The following is a 16,722-nucleotide window of genomic DNA, read 5'->3' on the forward strand; positions in this document are numbered from 1 at the left end:
TAATTTAAGGGAAACATAAATGATAAATGACCAATTTAAGATGTTTTATTTGTTTCAAGATTTTCACATTTAGTCTGGTCTGGTTAAGAGCTGGTTTTACAGTGAACATTCAAGATGAAGATTCTTGCAAGGCTGAAGTTGAGGGAACCTTTTTACCAATCAAAGGTAATGAAAAGTGATGAGCAGTTATCTTGAAGCCATGATTGAGGTAAAATCGATGGATTTCATAGCGAGTGAATGCCGATTCGGTTACTATATTATCACAATGAGCTTCCTTGGCATATGAAAGAAGCCAGTTGATCAATAAAGGACCCAACTCTTCATGTATTGTCCAATTGAGAGCACAAAAATCCTCCAAATAGACAGTTTTACCAGACAGTAAACGTTCCCGAATTGTAAAGCCAATCACAATCAACACCTTTTCCGAATCAGCAATGTAAAATAATCGATAGCCTTTTGCGTGTTGACGGTTAACTCGTTCAATGTACTCTTCCACATATTTAAGGTGAGGCCGAAGTATCTTCAATACTGGATAACAGTTAAGGATATCAATCTCATTTTTGGCTTCTCGTATTTCAAATTTTTTACTTGATTCAGTCATGACTATCGTTTAATGGGATCGACGATTAACACTCGAAAAATAAATAATTTCCAGGTAATACAATTAACTATAAAAATTGATAATGCAGCGCACAACAACAATACTTTAGAAACAAAGAGTAAAGGTTAAGATGGAAACAAAGGTTTGACTTTGGTTTTGTTGATATTTAGTTCAATTATGAGGGAAAATTTTGTTGATTTTCAACTAATTACAGAGTTAATTAAATTAAGGAAAAAATTAGAGGACTCAAAGTTGGGTTACCGTTTCAAGTTTGATATGTAAACATTGAGTGGTTGCTTGTTACAGATGATTATGAGACAGAGGAGAAAAAGGTTGATTGTAATTGTTGATCAGAAAAGGAGGAAGGAGAAGAAGGTAATAATAATTAAAAGTATACATCTTTATCAACACCAACATGATTATTGTTTTAAGTTAATTGCCTCACATAATATAAACAGAGGTTAACTTGATTCTACCGCCATTTAACACTTTGATTCCAAGAATCGTCTTAGCGTTCAACTCACATTGAAGGCCATTGCCAGTGAAAACAGAGATAATGAGCTGGACACTGTTCGTAAAGAGAGATCAATTGTTCAAGAGAATGAGACTAAAATAGTTCGTGATAATGTAAGAGATAAACAAGCAATCTTTCAACACAATTAATTTCTTTGGTTAGTTTTAACAGTTCTTATTAATCAACGAGTACATCTGAGGTTATTAGGCTTGATTGTTGTATCAATAATAAAATAGTGTCTTGTTCAAAATTGTAACCATCTTCTTCACCGTTGAAAGCTGTCTCCGTCAAAAGCAATGTCTTGTATCTATAATAAAATCAAGTAACAGTTTCGATCATTGAATATCTATTTATAGAAGATTGTGATAAAATATTGATATTAATAACTTTAAAAGTTGACAATGTTCATGTAAAAGTGAAACCAAGTTACAAAACAAAGCTTTGTTCAACGATGATAAAGTTCGAGGAGACGTGAAAAGTGACTACATTGCATCTCTTTAATGATTTTTTTGTTTCTTCTATGTTTAATCCATACATTGTAGACTAAAGAAAATAACAGGAAAATTAATCTACATGTATTGGTGGTTTCGATATAAAAACGTGAGTTATCCCGTTTCGACTTTCCAAATGAGATGAAGTGTTTCAGAACTTAATGATGAATTTAAAGCAAAGAATAGAGATTTAAAATAAGACTTGATTAGACTGATGACGAAGTTTAGAGTAATTTCAAAAAATAAATCTTAATAGGTCCTCGAACGTTTTTCACCAATCTCTTCCATTGAGTACCTGAATCCAGAATCAGAGCCAATATGCGTGAGTCAATTTGAAAAGCATTGTTAAAACCCAATGAAATAAGTGAACAATCATTCAGCATTCCTGATATTTTCTTTGATTTGTCTTTGCTGTTTATCGCTTTTCAACTCTTGGGCTAATTACAGAAGATAAAAAGTATCGAAAACCTTAGTTTGTTGTTTGTATGTATTTTTGTATGTATATATAATGATTCTCTTTGAAAATTATATTTTGATAAATATGTATAGATAATGTATATTTATGTTTCATGATTCTTTGATTACAGGAATGGATGAAGGCGCTTGTTGCAATGGTTGAAAAGTTGATGGAGAATCTTGTTGTGATGATTCAGGTTGAAGATACAGTTGTTGTTGTTGTGACAACAGTTGTTGCTGAAGTTGTGTACTTTGTAACAATTCTTGTTCCATGACGGCTTGTTCAGCCCGTGCACGAGCAAACAATTCTTGCTGTTGTCGAAGAAGCTCCTCCTCGGGTATTCCTAAGTGTTCCAATTTGGTTGATTGTCGTCGTTTTTTCCCTTTACATGTATTTAACACCCTTTCACCTTCGCAAATGTAATCATTAAGGCCCATCTTTCTAAGAGCATGCAGAACATGTTCACCACTCATAGTTCTCTTTTGATTTTCCTCACAAATTTCATTAGCTTGTTTAGTTATTATCCGAATAAATTCTTTACCAAGGTTTAGAATCACTTCACGACTATCATTGGCAACCCGTATCTCAGGCAAAACCTCTTTAATCAGTTTATTCATAGCAGCTCTCGGTAAACTTAGCTCTTCTTCTTCCATTGAAAATCTGTTATGATGACAGCAGGACACAAGAAAAAAACCAAAACAACAAGATGACAATTAAATTACAAGAGAAAATTAAATAACAATTAGTTCATCAAGCTAAATATATTAAAATTAAGAGGATTTATTTAATAAACAATGCAATTTAATGTTTTTTTTTCAAAACTTTAGTTAGAAGATAGAGACATCTAGTGGAATACAATTGGTGGGAATTTTGAAATAAAATAAGTTGATCAGGATTAATTGAAATTTTTTATTAAAGAATTTATTTAAAATTAATTTTTTGTTCTAAAGGCACTACATGGTATTGGAATTGTTTAAGAAATTCCTTTAAAATTGAGACAAAATAAATCAATACATTATGGCAATTGAATGAGAATAGTAAATTTTTATTCTCGTTTATAAAATTCAAGTCGATATCAAAAATATGAAACAAAGTTAACCATTTGTGTAGGTTTATACTTGTAATTGAGATTCATCTAGAAGTGGATTTGAGTTCGGAGACATCATTGATTGCAGACATTTTGTTGCTTTATCACGGCTAAGTTTAGTCTTGTACCATCTGAATCCAATGTAACCGGCACCTGCAATGGCTGTAATTCCTGAGATTATTAATCCAGCTGCTAAAACTCCAATCAATGCCGACGAAGCTGCGGCTGATCCCATTCCATGAGCAGCCAAAGAACCAGAAGTTAACCCTAAAATACCTCCACCGGCAGTTACACCGGCATATTTAACTTTCAGTGATTGAACTTCTTCAACAAGAGCTTCATTTTCTTGGGAGAATCTAATAAAGCGTGCATCCATTCGCCGTCTTATCATGGTTTTCATATTAACATCCATACCCAGAAGCATCAATTGGTGAACTTCATTGATTATTTTTATCTTCAATTGAGAATGAATTCGAATCAGTTCAGACGGATCGACGTAAACCATTTTCTCCTTATTACGCGCCATTTGGTACATCTTCTCCAAAGTTTGCTGATACAACTCAGCATAATAGTCATTAAATTTATTGCTATAAACCTTGCTAATTTTCTCATGGACAATCTTCATTCCTTCCGTGATTTTTAATTTAACTTCATCACATTCTTCTCGGGTGAAAAACTTTGGGTGGTTTTCAAACATTTCCAGAACATCTTTTTGAACGGACCTAAAAACCGCCTGAAAATAATAAATAGAAAATTAGAAATCAAAAGATTGCATAAAATATTGAGTCAATAAAAATTGTAGAGCAGTTAATGAATTCTAACCAATATTGTATTACGTCCACGAGGTTTACTAGTATCAAGAACAAGCTCAAGTTCACATTTGACCATTTCTTCGTAAGTTTTAGTGAAATGATCGATCAATTGATTCTTGGTTGCTAAAGAAATTGCCATCATTAGAGAATCAATTCGAGGAAATGAACCATCATTGAAAATATCAATTAGAGAACCGAAAAAATCAATATAGCGTCCACAAGTTAATTGTAATCCTACCAATTCTTTTGGTCGAATACCTTCAGGACTTAGTAAGTGGGTAATATATCTGGAAGGCAAAAAATAAAAATGAGAATTAAGTTGAATCCAATAAAGTTTAGAGAATGGTCTAAATGAGCTTACCTTTCAAGATGATCACGGAAATCATTGGAAAGTGAACCTAACTCTCCTTTGTAATTTTTACGATAAATAACATCATTCGGATGAGGCATGAGATAACAATAAATATCTTGATATGCATCAACAATTGATTCCTTCATTTTTCTCAGATGATCTTTATCACTCTCCTTGGTAATAAATATATCTTCCAAATACTTAGAGCCACCTTTCTCACCATATTCATAATCTTCTGGATAACGCCAGCTTCTTATGAGAAACCATAATCGTTGGAATGGCTTAAGTTTTGGATCTTTTTTACCACCCTTTTTACCTCGAGGTTTAATACCAATTTCAGCTAACCGGACAAATACTTGAAGCTCTTCAATATCTCTCGGAGTCAACTCTTCTTTCAGGTTGAATATCTGGATTGAGCTGGCAGCAGTACTTATTCCGAAGACATGACTCCATCTTCCACGAACTTCATCTTTACCATAAAGACCTGAAACAAAGGTAAAATAGTAATTACATTAATAATACATTTCATTGATATTTGCAAGATTTAGATGTTCTTACCTTCAGTGTCCATGAAAATGACGGCAATTTTTTGACCAGAGGTAGTTTTTACAATGTAAGGTTGATCCCAAATCCAAATACCACGAGTTACTGTACCATGAGTTGGTTTCCATTCTAAACCAAGTAATGGTTCATCATCATCACCAATCCAACCAGGAGAACCATCTCGCTCCATAAAACGGAAACAATAATTTTCAAAAGAAGTTTTACCTGAGCTGGTTGGACCAACTATAGATATAACAGCAATAGGTAAATCACGAATGGCAGGGTCATTGAGAACAGATGCTAACGCAGCACGATCGAATTGACAGGCTTCTGAATTTTCAGAAAAGGCAACTATTTGAACTCCTTTTCCTTTGATTTTGACTTCTTTTTTCTTTTGTTTGGCTTTCGTTTTTTTGGGACTTTCAGTTTTAACATCTTTTTCTTCCACATCCTTTAACACAGTCTCAAAATCGGCCATTGTTCTGAATTTACCTCGTCAGTCAGTTAATATTATTTTATAGTTGAATATCAATTCCTTGTTTGTCCAGATTAAAATTTTGTTCAAATTAAAATTGTCAGTAAATTGTGAACCCTAGCCATTATTTAGTTTGTAGATCACAGTTGGTTAAAATTTTCACGTTGACTCAATCACAAATCACTTGGATGAATATGAACGTAAAGAAAAGCACTATCAAAAATAAGATATCAAAAAATATGAAATTATTAATCAATGGAGAATCACAGAGTAAAGAAAAATCAAAAAAGCTATTGAAAAGAAAGTGATGATTGCTGGTAGATATCAAATTGGAGGTAATAAATGAATTGTAACACTCAAAAGATTTACATGCATCCATGATTTAAAAATAAAATAAAGGATAAATTCACAGTGGACAAGAAGAAAGCAAATAACCGACTGAAAATAAAAACTACAAGCAAGCTTTGGGTACACTTGTACGGATTGAGACAGAAGACAAGGTCAGTGAGTTAAGCAGTTTAAGGATTGAGAATTGCCACAATCAGAGTCGATCGGCAAAAAAATGCTTGTTGTTAATTTTCACAATCATAAAGTTCCATCAAACTTACCCTATTAATTTACCCAAAAAAAAGGTGAGAAGGAGTGAGAGAAACAAAAGGAAAATGAAACACACAAATTGCCAATAATCACAGCTTTGTTAACAAATAATGAAGTACAGAAACAACACAATATCGAATATCTTGAAGACTCACCAATAGGTAATAACAACATTTAAAACTAAGGTTTTCAAAGACAAGTCCAAGTTTTCCTAAAAACAGGTTTGTGTGAGTCAAGAAAACATGATGAAGCAGCTCTTCCTAGACGCCAAGTTTGTCTCATAAAAGAGAGGGAACACAAAAACCAAGACCATGAGAGTCAAGTTTCAAATGTCAACCAACACTTGGATATATTCTGGTTCCTCCAGGAAAAAAAGACAGAGTCAAATAACAACACCAACATTATCTGATAAATAATAATTAATACAATTAAACGAGCAAAAATAATCTAATCAAAGACCTAATAAAAAGCAAACCAAAATGGAAACACGAAAAACCCAAACCAATAGCTTTTATCAACACTAGAGGGCAACAATATACGCATAGAGGTTAACCAAAATGAAAACTCAGAGTCGAGCATGAAAATTATATAAAAAAGATACTCAGATGAAGATAAAGCTCAGAGTCTCATGATGATCATCACTAATATCATCGGATGAAAAAAAAGGTTGCTGGGGGAGTTGAAAGAACCGCCTTCATAAAAGTTGAACCAATGAAATGAACGTAAACCGATGTAAACATTATTTTGTATTTGTATTTTGTGTATCAAATTGGAGTGAAAAAAAAGAGCCATTCAACATGATGAGAGGGAAAAAAAGAGAGGAAGAAGAGAGGAAGATGAAAATGATTAGAAGGGCAAAAAGTAAGAGGCAGAGATGAGTTGTAGAGGAAGATGAAGATGAAATGATAAATAAAAAAGTAACATCATCTTCTCACTCTTAGACAAACTCACTCAAAGCTGCATCTAAAGCCGGCCTTTTAACTTTCATTTTATTCATTCCCTAGTCCAGTAAACATGATTTACTGATCAACATTTCCTAGTCTTTAGTTAACAACAATTTACAATAAAGTAACAAAAAGTTTTAACCAAAAACACAAAAAAAATTAAGGTTTAATCAAGATCAATTCATGATTTGTTATGTTATGTTTATCAAGCCACTTTTACCAGCCAAAGAGGAAAGGTTAAAATGTGTAAAAATAATCGCACAGTTAGGATTAAAAGTGGCCTAACCAATCGACCACCGCCAGGCATTGATTCAGCCTCATCACTAAATTGTTTATGCAGTTCATCGACAGCCCAACCAATGGATTGTTCATATCATCCTCATCCATATCACAATAAACATCACACTCTTGACCCTAACCGATTGACTCAAGCTCAACCTAAAGGCAACACTTTGCTGCACCGAAAGTTGCCCAATAAACGGTTTAACCGTCAACTTTGCGAGTCACTTTTGTTAACCAATGGAGTAAAATCAACTAATTGTGATCTTCAACTGGAATCATCTTTAACAACTCTTAATCTCAAACATTACGGATTAATTTTCCTCTTCTCAACCCTACTTTACATCAACACAATAGATGCTGATTTTGCATACGATGACAGGTAAACATGATAAACTTTATCCTCTTCATTTTGCTATTTTTTTCAATAAACAATTTACTGTTCCATGATGCTAATATTAAAAAAAGTCAACCTTTAATCAAGAAAAAAACTGAGAAGAAAAAGTTGCTTTAATTATCTTCATCATCACATTTTAACTCTCATCTTTTCCTCTTCCTCCTTCACATCACCATCTTAATTAATATTTAACACATAATTAGTATAAACAATTTTTTGCCAAGAAAATGATTAAGACTGCAAAGTAACTCACAATAAACAAGGTTTTATGATAAGCTCAATTTTGCATCATAATTTCATGTTGAACAGGAAAAAAAGCGTTTCTTTTTCACATTTCAAATGCATTTCTTTATCAAAATTAAAATATTAATAGTCATGAATAGCAGGACCATGAGCCAAAGTATATTTGGCAAAACATGGAAACCAAAACGATAAACTGAAATGTAAAATATTCAAATATAAAAATAGCATTAACATGGACATTATATGACCCATAATAATTCAACGTAAAGATAGTCTTTTGTTACCTTTGAAGCTCGAAAAAAGCATTTGCTATTCAAATTGTCTCGTAAGTATTGTAACTGTCAACTGAATCTCCCTCTTAAACCATACCTTAACTATAATTGTTAAGCCGTGCAATTGTATTAAAAACTAACACCATTTAGTTTCACTTTAATGTTCATCCTTCTGCTCTTTATCCTCCTCCTCTTCCTCCTCATCATATCTCTCATCATTTTCCCTCTTTCACTATCGCTCCATATGTTATTAACAATGGATTCATGTTTTTAACATTCAATTCATTTTGGCTTTTCATCTTTTCCTCATCTTCAACCTTCAATCAATCTTCACAATCAAATCTTTCAATCTCTCTCCTTGTTAACCAATAATTAGAGTTTGATTAAAGATTGCTTCCAATCAAATGCAACTCAAAATGAATTGTAAAATTTGATGAGTTAATAGATTCATTGAGAGTCCAAGTTGATCAAAGTACTTTTAGGTTTTTTAGGTTCAACCGTGTTCATTGACTGTCAACCACAGACTTGAATTTGGTTTTCACAATGAAATGCTCTTAATGTTACTCTCAATTGGCAAACAATTGCCAGCTAAATCAAACAGTCGACAAACTTGATGACCATTGACGAGTTTTATAGCTTTTTAGGCAAAAAAGGTCAACACATTTGAACACGATATAAACAGATTAAAAAATGCAAATGCAACAAACAAAGTTGAACCAATTTAATAGATTAACCTTTGCGTGTTCCAGAGTCAATATCAATCTTAATCAATGCAATTTCAATTCATCTGACAAGGATAACAATAACAGTTTACACCAACAACATGTTTAAATGTAACTTGCAGCTTCTCTCTTTTTTTCACCATTTCAGATGATTCCAAAGTCGCCTCGACTTGATGATTACAATGATGACAATAACAGTCAATAATGTTAACCTCAGTTTCCCATGAGAATTGGTTAGAATTCAGTTTCATTATTTGAGATATTACAGTTTGGTTATATTAAACTTGTTCAACAAATAACAACAAGCAAAAAAGTTACAACTCAAAATTGAGTCTAATATCGGAGAACCTCCCAAGTGGCTTCAAGTAAGTCAGTGAAAAAAAGAGATAGGTAATAATATACAAACCGGATATTTCTATTCAATTTCCGTTCAAGAAGAAAACACCGGAAAAAAGGACAAAAAACTCAGGCTGGAGAAGAAAAAGTTACCATGAAAAGTGAATTCTTGAAATGAAAGGTCACAATTTTTTGGTTCCAAATTTTTCATATCTTTTCTTCCTTTCCTTTACCAAAGTTAATGATACAAATTGTTGTACAAGATTGAAATTGAAAGGGAAATGAGGTGAAACATTCAGAACAAATAGAGATATTTTCATCATTTCTGTCCATTCCAATCGACCAACATTCACTCATTTTAATCACAAATTCAATTGAAAGTGTCATCAGTCTTCAATCTTCAATCTTTGCGCTTTAAGATTGTTTATCAATGAAATGAAATATCCATAAGTTGCATTTCATTCACTGTATTCAATCTGAACAATCATCATAAAAACGAAATGCGAAAAATTAAAAAGTGATTTTTATATTGAACTTTCGTTATTTTTCCGATTTTATTCATCGTTTTGTTTCCATCATTTCTGTCTGAAAATCGACTCTTCTCGAGGTGTTTACCAGACTGGTTAATGAATTTGATATCTTTGGCTCTTTGACATTATCTGTTCTCACATTATCATTTCAATTGATAACTAAAAATAAACCAGGAGACCAAATTGTTGATTTGATTTTAATAAACATTTCGCTTAAGTCAATTGAAGTACTGAACCCAAACTCAAATCGACTACATCTATGTTTATCTTTGGTTTATTTTGAATGATTTTTACAAATTGAAGCTTGATATCAGCTGAAGGTGATCAAGTTATTTACAAATAGTCTTGACCCGAGTGTCCAATGATTACATGAAATGTTTGTAGTCAAAGAATCGCTATAAACTAGAAATAAATTTTTCTCATTTCTTATCCTTTTCAACTGTACAATTACCAGACTAGTGATCATCGACCTTTAATAATAGTAAATGTTAATTCATGATCGCAAACATAATAATACATAATATTACAATCACTTTAATCATGAAAAGTAAAGCATAGAAGGCAGAAAAGCAAGTATCATCATCATCAACAACAACAACAACAAGAGCAAATGTGAATGCTAATGATGATTATGATGAAGATAATGATGAAACTTTTTTTTTACTTTCACTTTTTTCTAGATTTGTCCTTAAGCATTGAACAATTTGTGTCTATTATCGGGGAAAAGGTAACATCAACTGAAAACTGAGCAAATGGATCAACCATTGAAATGGGATAAAATGATGTTATCTTTATTGAAATTACATGAGAATCTATTCTTGAGTTGAATCGATTGTTACCTTGATTGTAACATATATTAAAAAAAGGAATCATTTTCATGTTAAAACTTATTCCAAGATAATAACCCTTCATGATTCCTCTTTTGTCTCGTGCTTTTTGCCACCAAATGCAAGTCGCCTCCACAAGTGAAATGATGAAAAGGCTTCTTCTCTCCAAACTCTCATCATTATCATCATCTTCCTCTGGAAAAGTGTTCATGGTCCACTTTGTTGTGAAAGCCTTACGGCTAAATGTAATTTTACTTGACTATTGAAGCACCATTAAGCCATAAATACAGTCGTGACCAATTACATTGAATTTTAACTCTTCCCTTCTCTCCATTCATTCCAGACTTGAAACAATTTTCATGATGATGATGATGATGATGATAATGTTAAATGTAATAATAATGTGTACAGGTAAGTAGATAAATGCAACTTTAAAGTGGCAAATAAATTGCAGAAGCAAAAGTTGAATAATGCCAACCATTATTAACATCAACATAACATAAAGTTAATCATTTTCATCTTTTCTCTTCTTTTCCTTTTTTTACTTTTACTATTGGTTTTTGGTTGGGTCAATGAGAGGTCATTGAAGGCGACAATTATTGTGTCTTTAAAGTTGATTGCTAATTGTTTCAATTAGAGATTTAAACTGGTAAATTGATATTGAAAAAGGTTGTCTGGTGTCAATAATAAGATTTGGAGTGATTATTGATCGGTAAAGGGCAATTAGATATTTCAATAACTTGTAATTGTAATCACCTTTCAACATGAAATTGTAACCATTTGAAATTGATTTTGTTTTGCTCTCTTGTTAACCTTTTAGTCTGTATTTGGAAACTCATCGAAATGATGGGATTCAAAGTTCTTGGTCAGGTAACTTAATAACACCTTGCTAATGCATTGCCTAATCTTTATAGCTTTAAATCGTTGGTTGAATCTGAAAGTTAAAGTGTTTTTATCTTGTTAATTGAGGGTTTCAGTCTTTGAACAAAACCTTTTCGTTCAAGATTAAGATTCTTGAAAATGTCTCTTTTCCCAGGCTTAAGGACTCTAAGTCCAGTTTACATCATCGGGTTGTTTTGTATTTTCATTGTAACAAGAAACTGATAACAGACTTTGAATGATTAAAGATTCTAGATTCATGTTTAGTCTAGTTTCTAGAAATATCTGTTTGAATGAATAAAAGCGTCAAAAAATGAACTTTTAAAATCGCTTTACAATGAGTTATACAACTCATTGGTTGAGTCAGCTTTAAGGTGACTTTGAGTTGGTTGTTGAGTCAACTTTTATCAAGATAAGCAATTAAAAACGCAATTTCTTGCTCTTGAGATCAGACAGCAAACAGATTTAGTATATTTTTTTGTTCCAGTTAATCTTGAAATCTGTTTTCTAATCATAATGATCACTCTTGATTGCTTAATTAATGTTTTTTCAGCAAAAATTGTTTTTTTTATTTCTTTCTTTGATCAAAAACAGTGATAGTTGTTGAGCCTGACAAAGTTTATCACCAGTTTATTTTTTGATTATTACTTAGTAAATTGATAACAATCAAAAAGTCTCATTTAACATGCAACAAAACATAATCAAAACGGTTACCGAAGTTGACTGATGAACATTTCGCTCAAACCAGTTGAAAATCCTAAACCAAGTTCGACTCATTTTAACCCAAAAACTCTATGAAAAACATTATCAGCAAAAGACGGACAAAACTCACTCCATTGATTCCAACTGAAAGTTCTGATTGATTTGCTGATAAATTGGTCAGAATTTTTGCTGAAAGTTGAAAAAATATGAAATTGTTCAAAATTAACTGAGAAATGAGTTTAGAATCTCGAATTCTTTATCAATGAATCTTCTTCTGAATCTCAATCTGTACCAATTATTGGACTTTTGATCGACGATTGATCAAACTTATGGTTAATGATGCAAAGTTTAATAGCTGTCTACAATTCAAATGATGATTAATGAGAAATTCATTTAATTAGCTAAATTAGATTAAAAAATATTTGCTTCAAAATCTTTCTCTTCACTTGCTTTTTTACCCTTTTTTGTCTTTAGTCACTTCATTTCTCATCTCATCTCATGCTTTCAACTCTTTTCATTATTAATATCAACCAGTTTTGATAATTAAATTTAAGTCAACCACAACTGACAAAGCTCAAAACTCGCGACAACATCAATAATAAACTTTAATTTGATTTAATTTTTCTTTTGCAAATCATTAATCATTTTCCTTGCAACTTAATCAACTAGTTTTAAATAATCAACTCAACACAAAACTAACCAGCAAAACAGTAAAGTTAATCATACGAGAAACTGCATTAAACAATCGATAAAATGAAAAATGAAAAATTTTTGCTCATAAAAAGAATGGAAAAAGTTGAAAGAAAAATGAAGTTTTGAAAGATCACTTCGATCAGCAAAGTTAATGGAAAATTCATTTCCGATTCTGATGATCCAATTACCTGTCCATTAGCCATAATTTTCATGGAGATTCATTTCCTTTTACCTTAAATAATATTAATCAAATGTAAATCAATCAATTGCGCTCATTCACCTTTAGGCTAAACAATGACAATTGGCCAATTTTCAAGTAAATTAAAGGTAAATCAATTATTGGAAAGATGAACAAACTTGTAAAAGTAATGTCAATGTAAACAAGTAAAGAATCAAATTTTGGTTCAAATTTTTCTTTACCTTTTCATCCTTTTCACCATCATCTTCAACTAGATGTAACGATGATGGAAATGATCAATCAACTAAAAGGTAAAGGTAAAAAAAGGAACATTAATCTTTTCAAGTTTTCCCAAGTTATTTGCTCGCAACAATTTTTACAACTTTTACTGTTGCAATAATTAATGTTAAAATTGATTCAATCAAATCAGTCCGTTTCAAGAAACGGACTCAACTTTCAACTGGAAAATAACAAACTCAATATCGAAGGAAAAAATTCATTTTTTAACTTTTCAGGTTCGAAAATATTCAGTCGCAATGATGAATGAGGTTAATCATTGTTGCTTTACTGATTTCATGAATTTTCTGATCGATGTTTCTACAGAATTTAAGTGAACGATGGAATCGAAATGGAATCGGACCAGAAATCAAGTTTTCTAAGATATAACTTCGATGGCTCGTTACCCCAAACAGGTTGCGATCTCAGTTGATCTTGAGCTTTCGAGAGCGATTTTGTATTTAGGTTGAAGTTGAAAAGGTTTGCTTTGATTGAAACTTTGATTAAACATTTAAATGTTTGAGAAACCAAAATTGATTCTCATCTTTTCTTGTCCAAAGTAAATGAAATACTTTTTTCCTCGACTCTGTTTGGTCTTTTTAATGATTAAAAGTCATAATTCAACTGTCATCAGTCACTTTATCATAATGATTATCATTTTTCTTACAACGGAAACATGTTGTTCACTAGATACTTTGACTATCATGACTGACCCAAAATGATTTACAATCTTTCTCAGAGTTTCTCTTTCCATTTCATCATCAAGGTAAGAGTAACTCGGTTTATCATCAAGGTAACTCAAGCTCAGGTTTCATCTGAAGATACAAGTTAACAAGATTATTTCTTTCACTTTCCTCTCTCACATTACATTCACCCTGCTTCTGTGATTAACTATCTCTAATATAACTTGTGATCAACTTGAAGATCAGTTAATGAATCAGTTTCTGGTTCTGGTTCCATACTCCATTATAATAAACTTAACCTCGAAACAACTTCGAAATTATATTTTCCCTTTTCTCTTCCATACAAAATCTATAATCTCGCTGCTTCATGAAATATCCTTTTGATTTACCTCAATTGAAGAGAAAACAATTGAATCTAATGAAACACTTTTTTTACACAATTCATTTTCGATTGGCTTTTTCAGCTTCTTCTTCCCCTGCTTTTCTTACCTCTAATTCAAACTTATCTTCAACTACACATATTAATACATGTTGGAATCAATGGTTCCTTTGAAAGGGAAAATATTTTTCATCTCAAGATGAATGATATTTTATCCTGTCAGCTTATCAGCTCAAATAGGATGCAAAAATGGTAGCAACACAAGTAACAACAAAAACCATCATCAAATCGAACATTTTTTCTTCTTCTCTGTTTTCTTTTATCGATTCTCTTTCTTTCTCATTCCATCTCCCGTCTCTTCCATCATCATCATCATCTTCATCTCCCTTAGCTGTTTCACCAAATCGGTTACCTAGTTGAGCGTAAAATCACGATTATCCAACGCTCTGATGATTTTAGATAAATTTTTCTTCTTGTTTCTCTTTTCCCTTTTCCTGCTCACTCTAAATTATTGAAGCAACTGTCATTTTCTGAATCATCATCATTCCCATCATCTCTGTTTCATTTTTAACTTCAACCTCCCACCAACACCTTAACACCCTGTTAGCCATAAAAATCGAGTAAAAATCCATTCTCAAATGGCCTCATCAGTTCAATCAAACAAATTACATTTGATAAGATTTGTGCCCATTAATGCCCAGTTAATAGGCTCAAAGGTTTTGCAATGGTTCAGTGAGCTAGAATCGCGATTAACACACATCTCTTCAACTTTTGCGCTCATCGAGTTATTTCGCATTTCTATCGTAACATGAATTAATGAAGGACAGAAAAGTGTATGAACCTTGAAAAAGTCTCAGGACTAAATATTCATAACTGCAAAGCGAGATGTCTAATGAAACTGTTTTGATTAGTCTTCAAATGTCTCCAAAAGTCGACGAAAATAACATCAGCAAAAGTCGCATTTCAACTCAGTATACGAAAAATTTCTGAGAATTTTTTAGCCAAAAATTTCAAGGTCATTCAAGGTCATTCTTTTATTTTACTTTCAGTTCACATTTGCAGGTCATATTAAAAATGCAAAAAAAATGAATTTCGATGATTGCTATCTCATGTCGATAGTACAAGTTGAAACAGAAATCGGTCAGAATCATGTTAAGGATATGAAAATGGATTCAAACTTGAATATCGTTCGAAAGGTTTATGCTAAAGACATGAGCTGGAAGCCAGAAATTTCATTGTGATCGCATTTGCAATGATAACCTTTAAACGTCAGGTAAAGGTCAAAGAACGAGTCAAAGTAGTCACTTGAATGTAAAAATACTTCAACTCGCTTCAACCTGCAAGTTAGATCAAGTCAAGTTACTCGGCCTTTGCCAACCCACCTCAAGCTTACCACTCAACAAGCAACTTGATCAATAACCAAGTCAACAGTACAAAGGAAACCTTCAACAGTACATTCCCTTCCCAAAGCAATCAAATTGAAACTCTGAATTTATAATAACCCTTATAAATCGAGATAAGTTTCTTAAGTGTATCCTATTATTTTACTTTGCCAGTTGAATCTGAATGAAAAAAAAACTTTGGAAACCTTAACTTATACTGAATAAAGGAGAAAAGGAAAACAAAACAAAACAAAACAACCTCAAACTTTTCCATTTCTTTTAATAACCAGATTTTTCACTTCTTTTTCACTTTAATACTACAAAAGAACATATATTATTCTTGATAATATCAACTCCCAGTTACTTGTTATTCACACTTATCAACCTTATTCTCATAATTGCCTAGATAAATAGAAACATACATCCAAAGCAAGAGTAAAAGATATTATTTGCAAACTTGAATACAATTGAAATAATAGTTGTTGTGATATCTTGTCTTTATAATCTTTCATGAACACACCAAGAAAATGATATTTGAATATAAAGAACGAACAAAGAGAAAAAGTAAATTCCAAGAAATCGATACTTATTTTTAATATAAAATGTATTCTTATTCTTATTCACATTCAAACCGTTTTTTCATATTGCTTTTCCTTTACCATGATAATGATGGTAATACTCATAAACATATTCAAGTTGATTATCTCCAAATATTTACGTTCATATTCATTATCATAACTTTCAATTTCAATCTTTTCTCTCCTCAAGAAGTTTCAATTTCGTATTCATTATCATGACATTTACTCATTTCATTTAACCAGATTAACTAATTTCCAAGATTTGCGAAAACCAAAAATTCGAGAAAACTTTTACTTTGTACATTTTTACTCGATTCAGCAAAAGTTGAAAGTTGCCTCAAGCTACCAATTAGATTGAATATTGCTGAATAATGTAACTTTTTTTCGCTTCATTATCATTATTCGCCATTGATACAAAAGCTGTTGTCAGCTGAAAAAGGCTGTTAATATATTCACATTTGTGGCTATCAAATATCGATATTAAAGTTCATTT

At 31.8% G+C, this 16,722-nt stretch overlaps 4 protein-coding genes across 6 annotated transcripts in view; 1 reads left to right on the plus strand and 3 right to left on the minus strand.

Annotated features, from left to right (window-relative positions):
* Positions 1-23: 23 nt before the first annotated feature.
* Positions 24-2,894, minus strand: NC2beta (negative cofactor 2beta). Its single transcript, XM_015939473.3, has one exon. It carries the CDS (start codon positions 2,714-2,716, stop codon positions 2,174-2,176), a length of 543 nt encoding a protein of 180 aa, XP_015794959.2. The 5' UTR covers positions 2,717-2,894; the 3' UTR covers positions 24-2,173.
* On the minus strand, positions 110-601 carry LOC107370755 (uncharacterized). Its single transcript, XM_015938718.2, has one exon. It carries the CDS (start codon positions 599-601, stop codon positions 110-112), a length of 492 nt encoding a protein of 163 aa, XP_015794204.1.
* Positions 2,895-2,958: 64 nt separating the features above from the next.
* On the minus strand, positions 2,959-6,407 carry LOC107371401 (atlastin-3). Of its 3 annotated transcripts, none has more exons than XM_015939470.3 (5): positions 5,941-6,407; positions 4,873-5,545; positions 4,324-4,798; positions 3,973-4,249; positions 2,959-3,883 (listed from the first exon to the last, which is right to left on the minus strand). In XM_015939470.3, the coding sequence occupies exons 2-5, from the start codon at positions 5,333-5,335 to the stop codon at positions 3,176-3,178; spliced, it is 1,923 nt and encodes a 640-aa protein (XP_015794956.1). In that variant the 5' UTR covers positions 5,336-5,545; positions 5,941-6,407; the 3' UTR covers positions 2,959-3,175. The 3 variants fall into 3 exon arrangements, with proteins under 3 accessions (XP_015794956.1, XP_015794957.1, XP_089123038.1); XM_015939471.3 differs by having other exon boundaries at positions 6,085-6,395; XM_089266912.1 differs by lacking the exon at positions 5,941-6,407 and having other exon boundaries at positions 4,873-5,757.
* Positions 6,408-6,789: 382 nt separating this feature from the next.
* LOC107371400 (protein O-mannosyl-transferase TMTC2) overlaps positions 6,790-16,722 on the plus strand; it is a 45,253-nt gene continuing 35,320 nt past the window's right edge. Inside the window, exon 1 of the mRNA XM_015939468.3 lies at positions 6,790-7,534. Within this exon, the coding sequence (XP_015794954.2) occupies positions 7,116-7,534 (419 nt within the window). The 5' untranslated portion in view covers positions 6,790-7,115. The remainder of the gene's footprint in view (positions 7,535-16,722) is intronic.

Source organism: Tetranychus urticae, chromosome 2 (genome assembly GCF_039701765.1).
Source record: "Tetranychus urticae isolate SD_2017Ah chromosome 2, NJAU_TeUrti_SD_1.0, whole genome shotgun sequence".
NCBI classification, from domain to species: domain Eukaryota; kingdom Metazoa; phylum Arthropoda; class Arachnida; order Trombidiformes; family Tetranychidae; genus Tetranychus; species Tetranychus urticae.

What these genes read in the sequence shown, in the direction of transcription:
- LOC107370755 (XM_015938718.2), bottom strand. Translation starts at nt 601, where the DNA reads ATGACTGAATCAAGTAAAAAATTTGAAATACGAGAAGCCAAAAATGAG.
- NC2beta (XM_015939473.3), bottom strand. Translation starts at nt 2,716, where the DNA reads ATGGAAGAAGAAGAGCTAAGTTTACCGAGAGCTGCTATGAATAAACTG.
- LOC107371401 (XM_015939470.3), bottom strand. Translation starts at nt 5,335, where the DNA reads ATGGCCGATTTTGAGACTGTGTTAAAGGATGTGGAAGAAAAAGATGTT. An exon ending in TTCCGTGATCATCTTGAAAG is followed by an intron (nt 4,250 to 4,323) that starts GTAAGCTCATTT and finishes TTTGCCTTCCAG; the next exon opens with ATATATTACCCACTTACTAA. An exon ending in GTGGACGTAATACAATATTG is followed by an intron (nt 3,884 to 3,972) that starts GTTAGAATTCAT and finishes TATTATTTTCAG; the next exon opens with GCGGTTTTTAGGTCCGTTCA.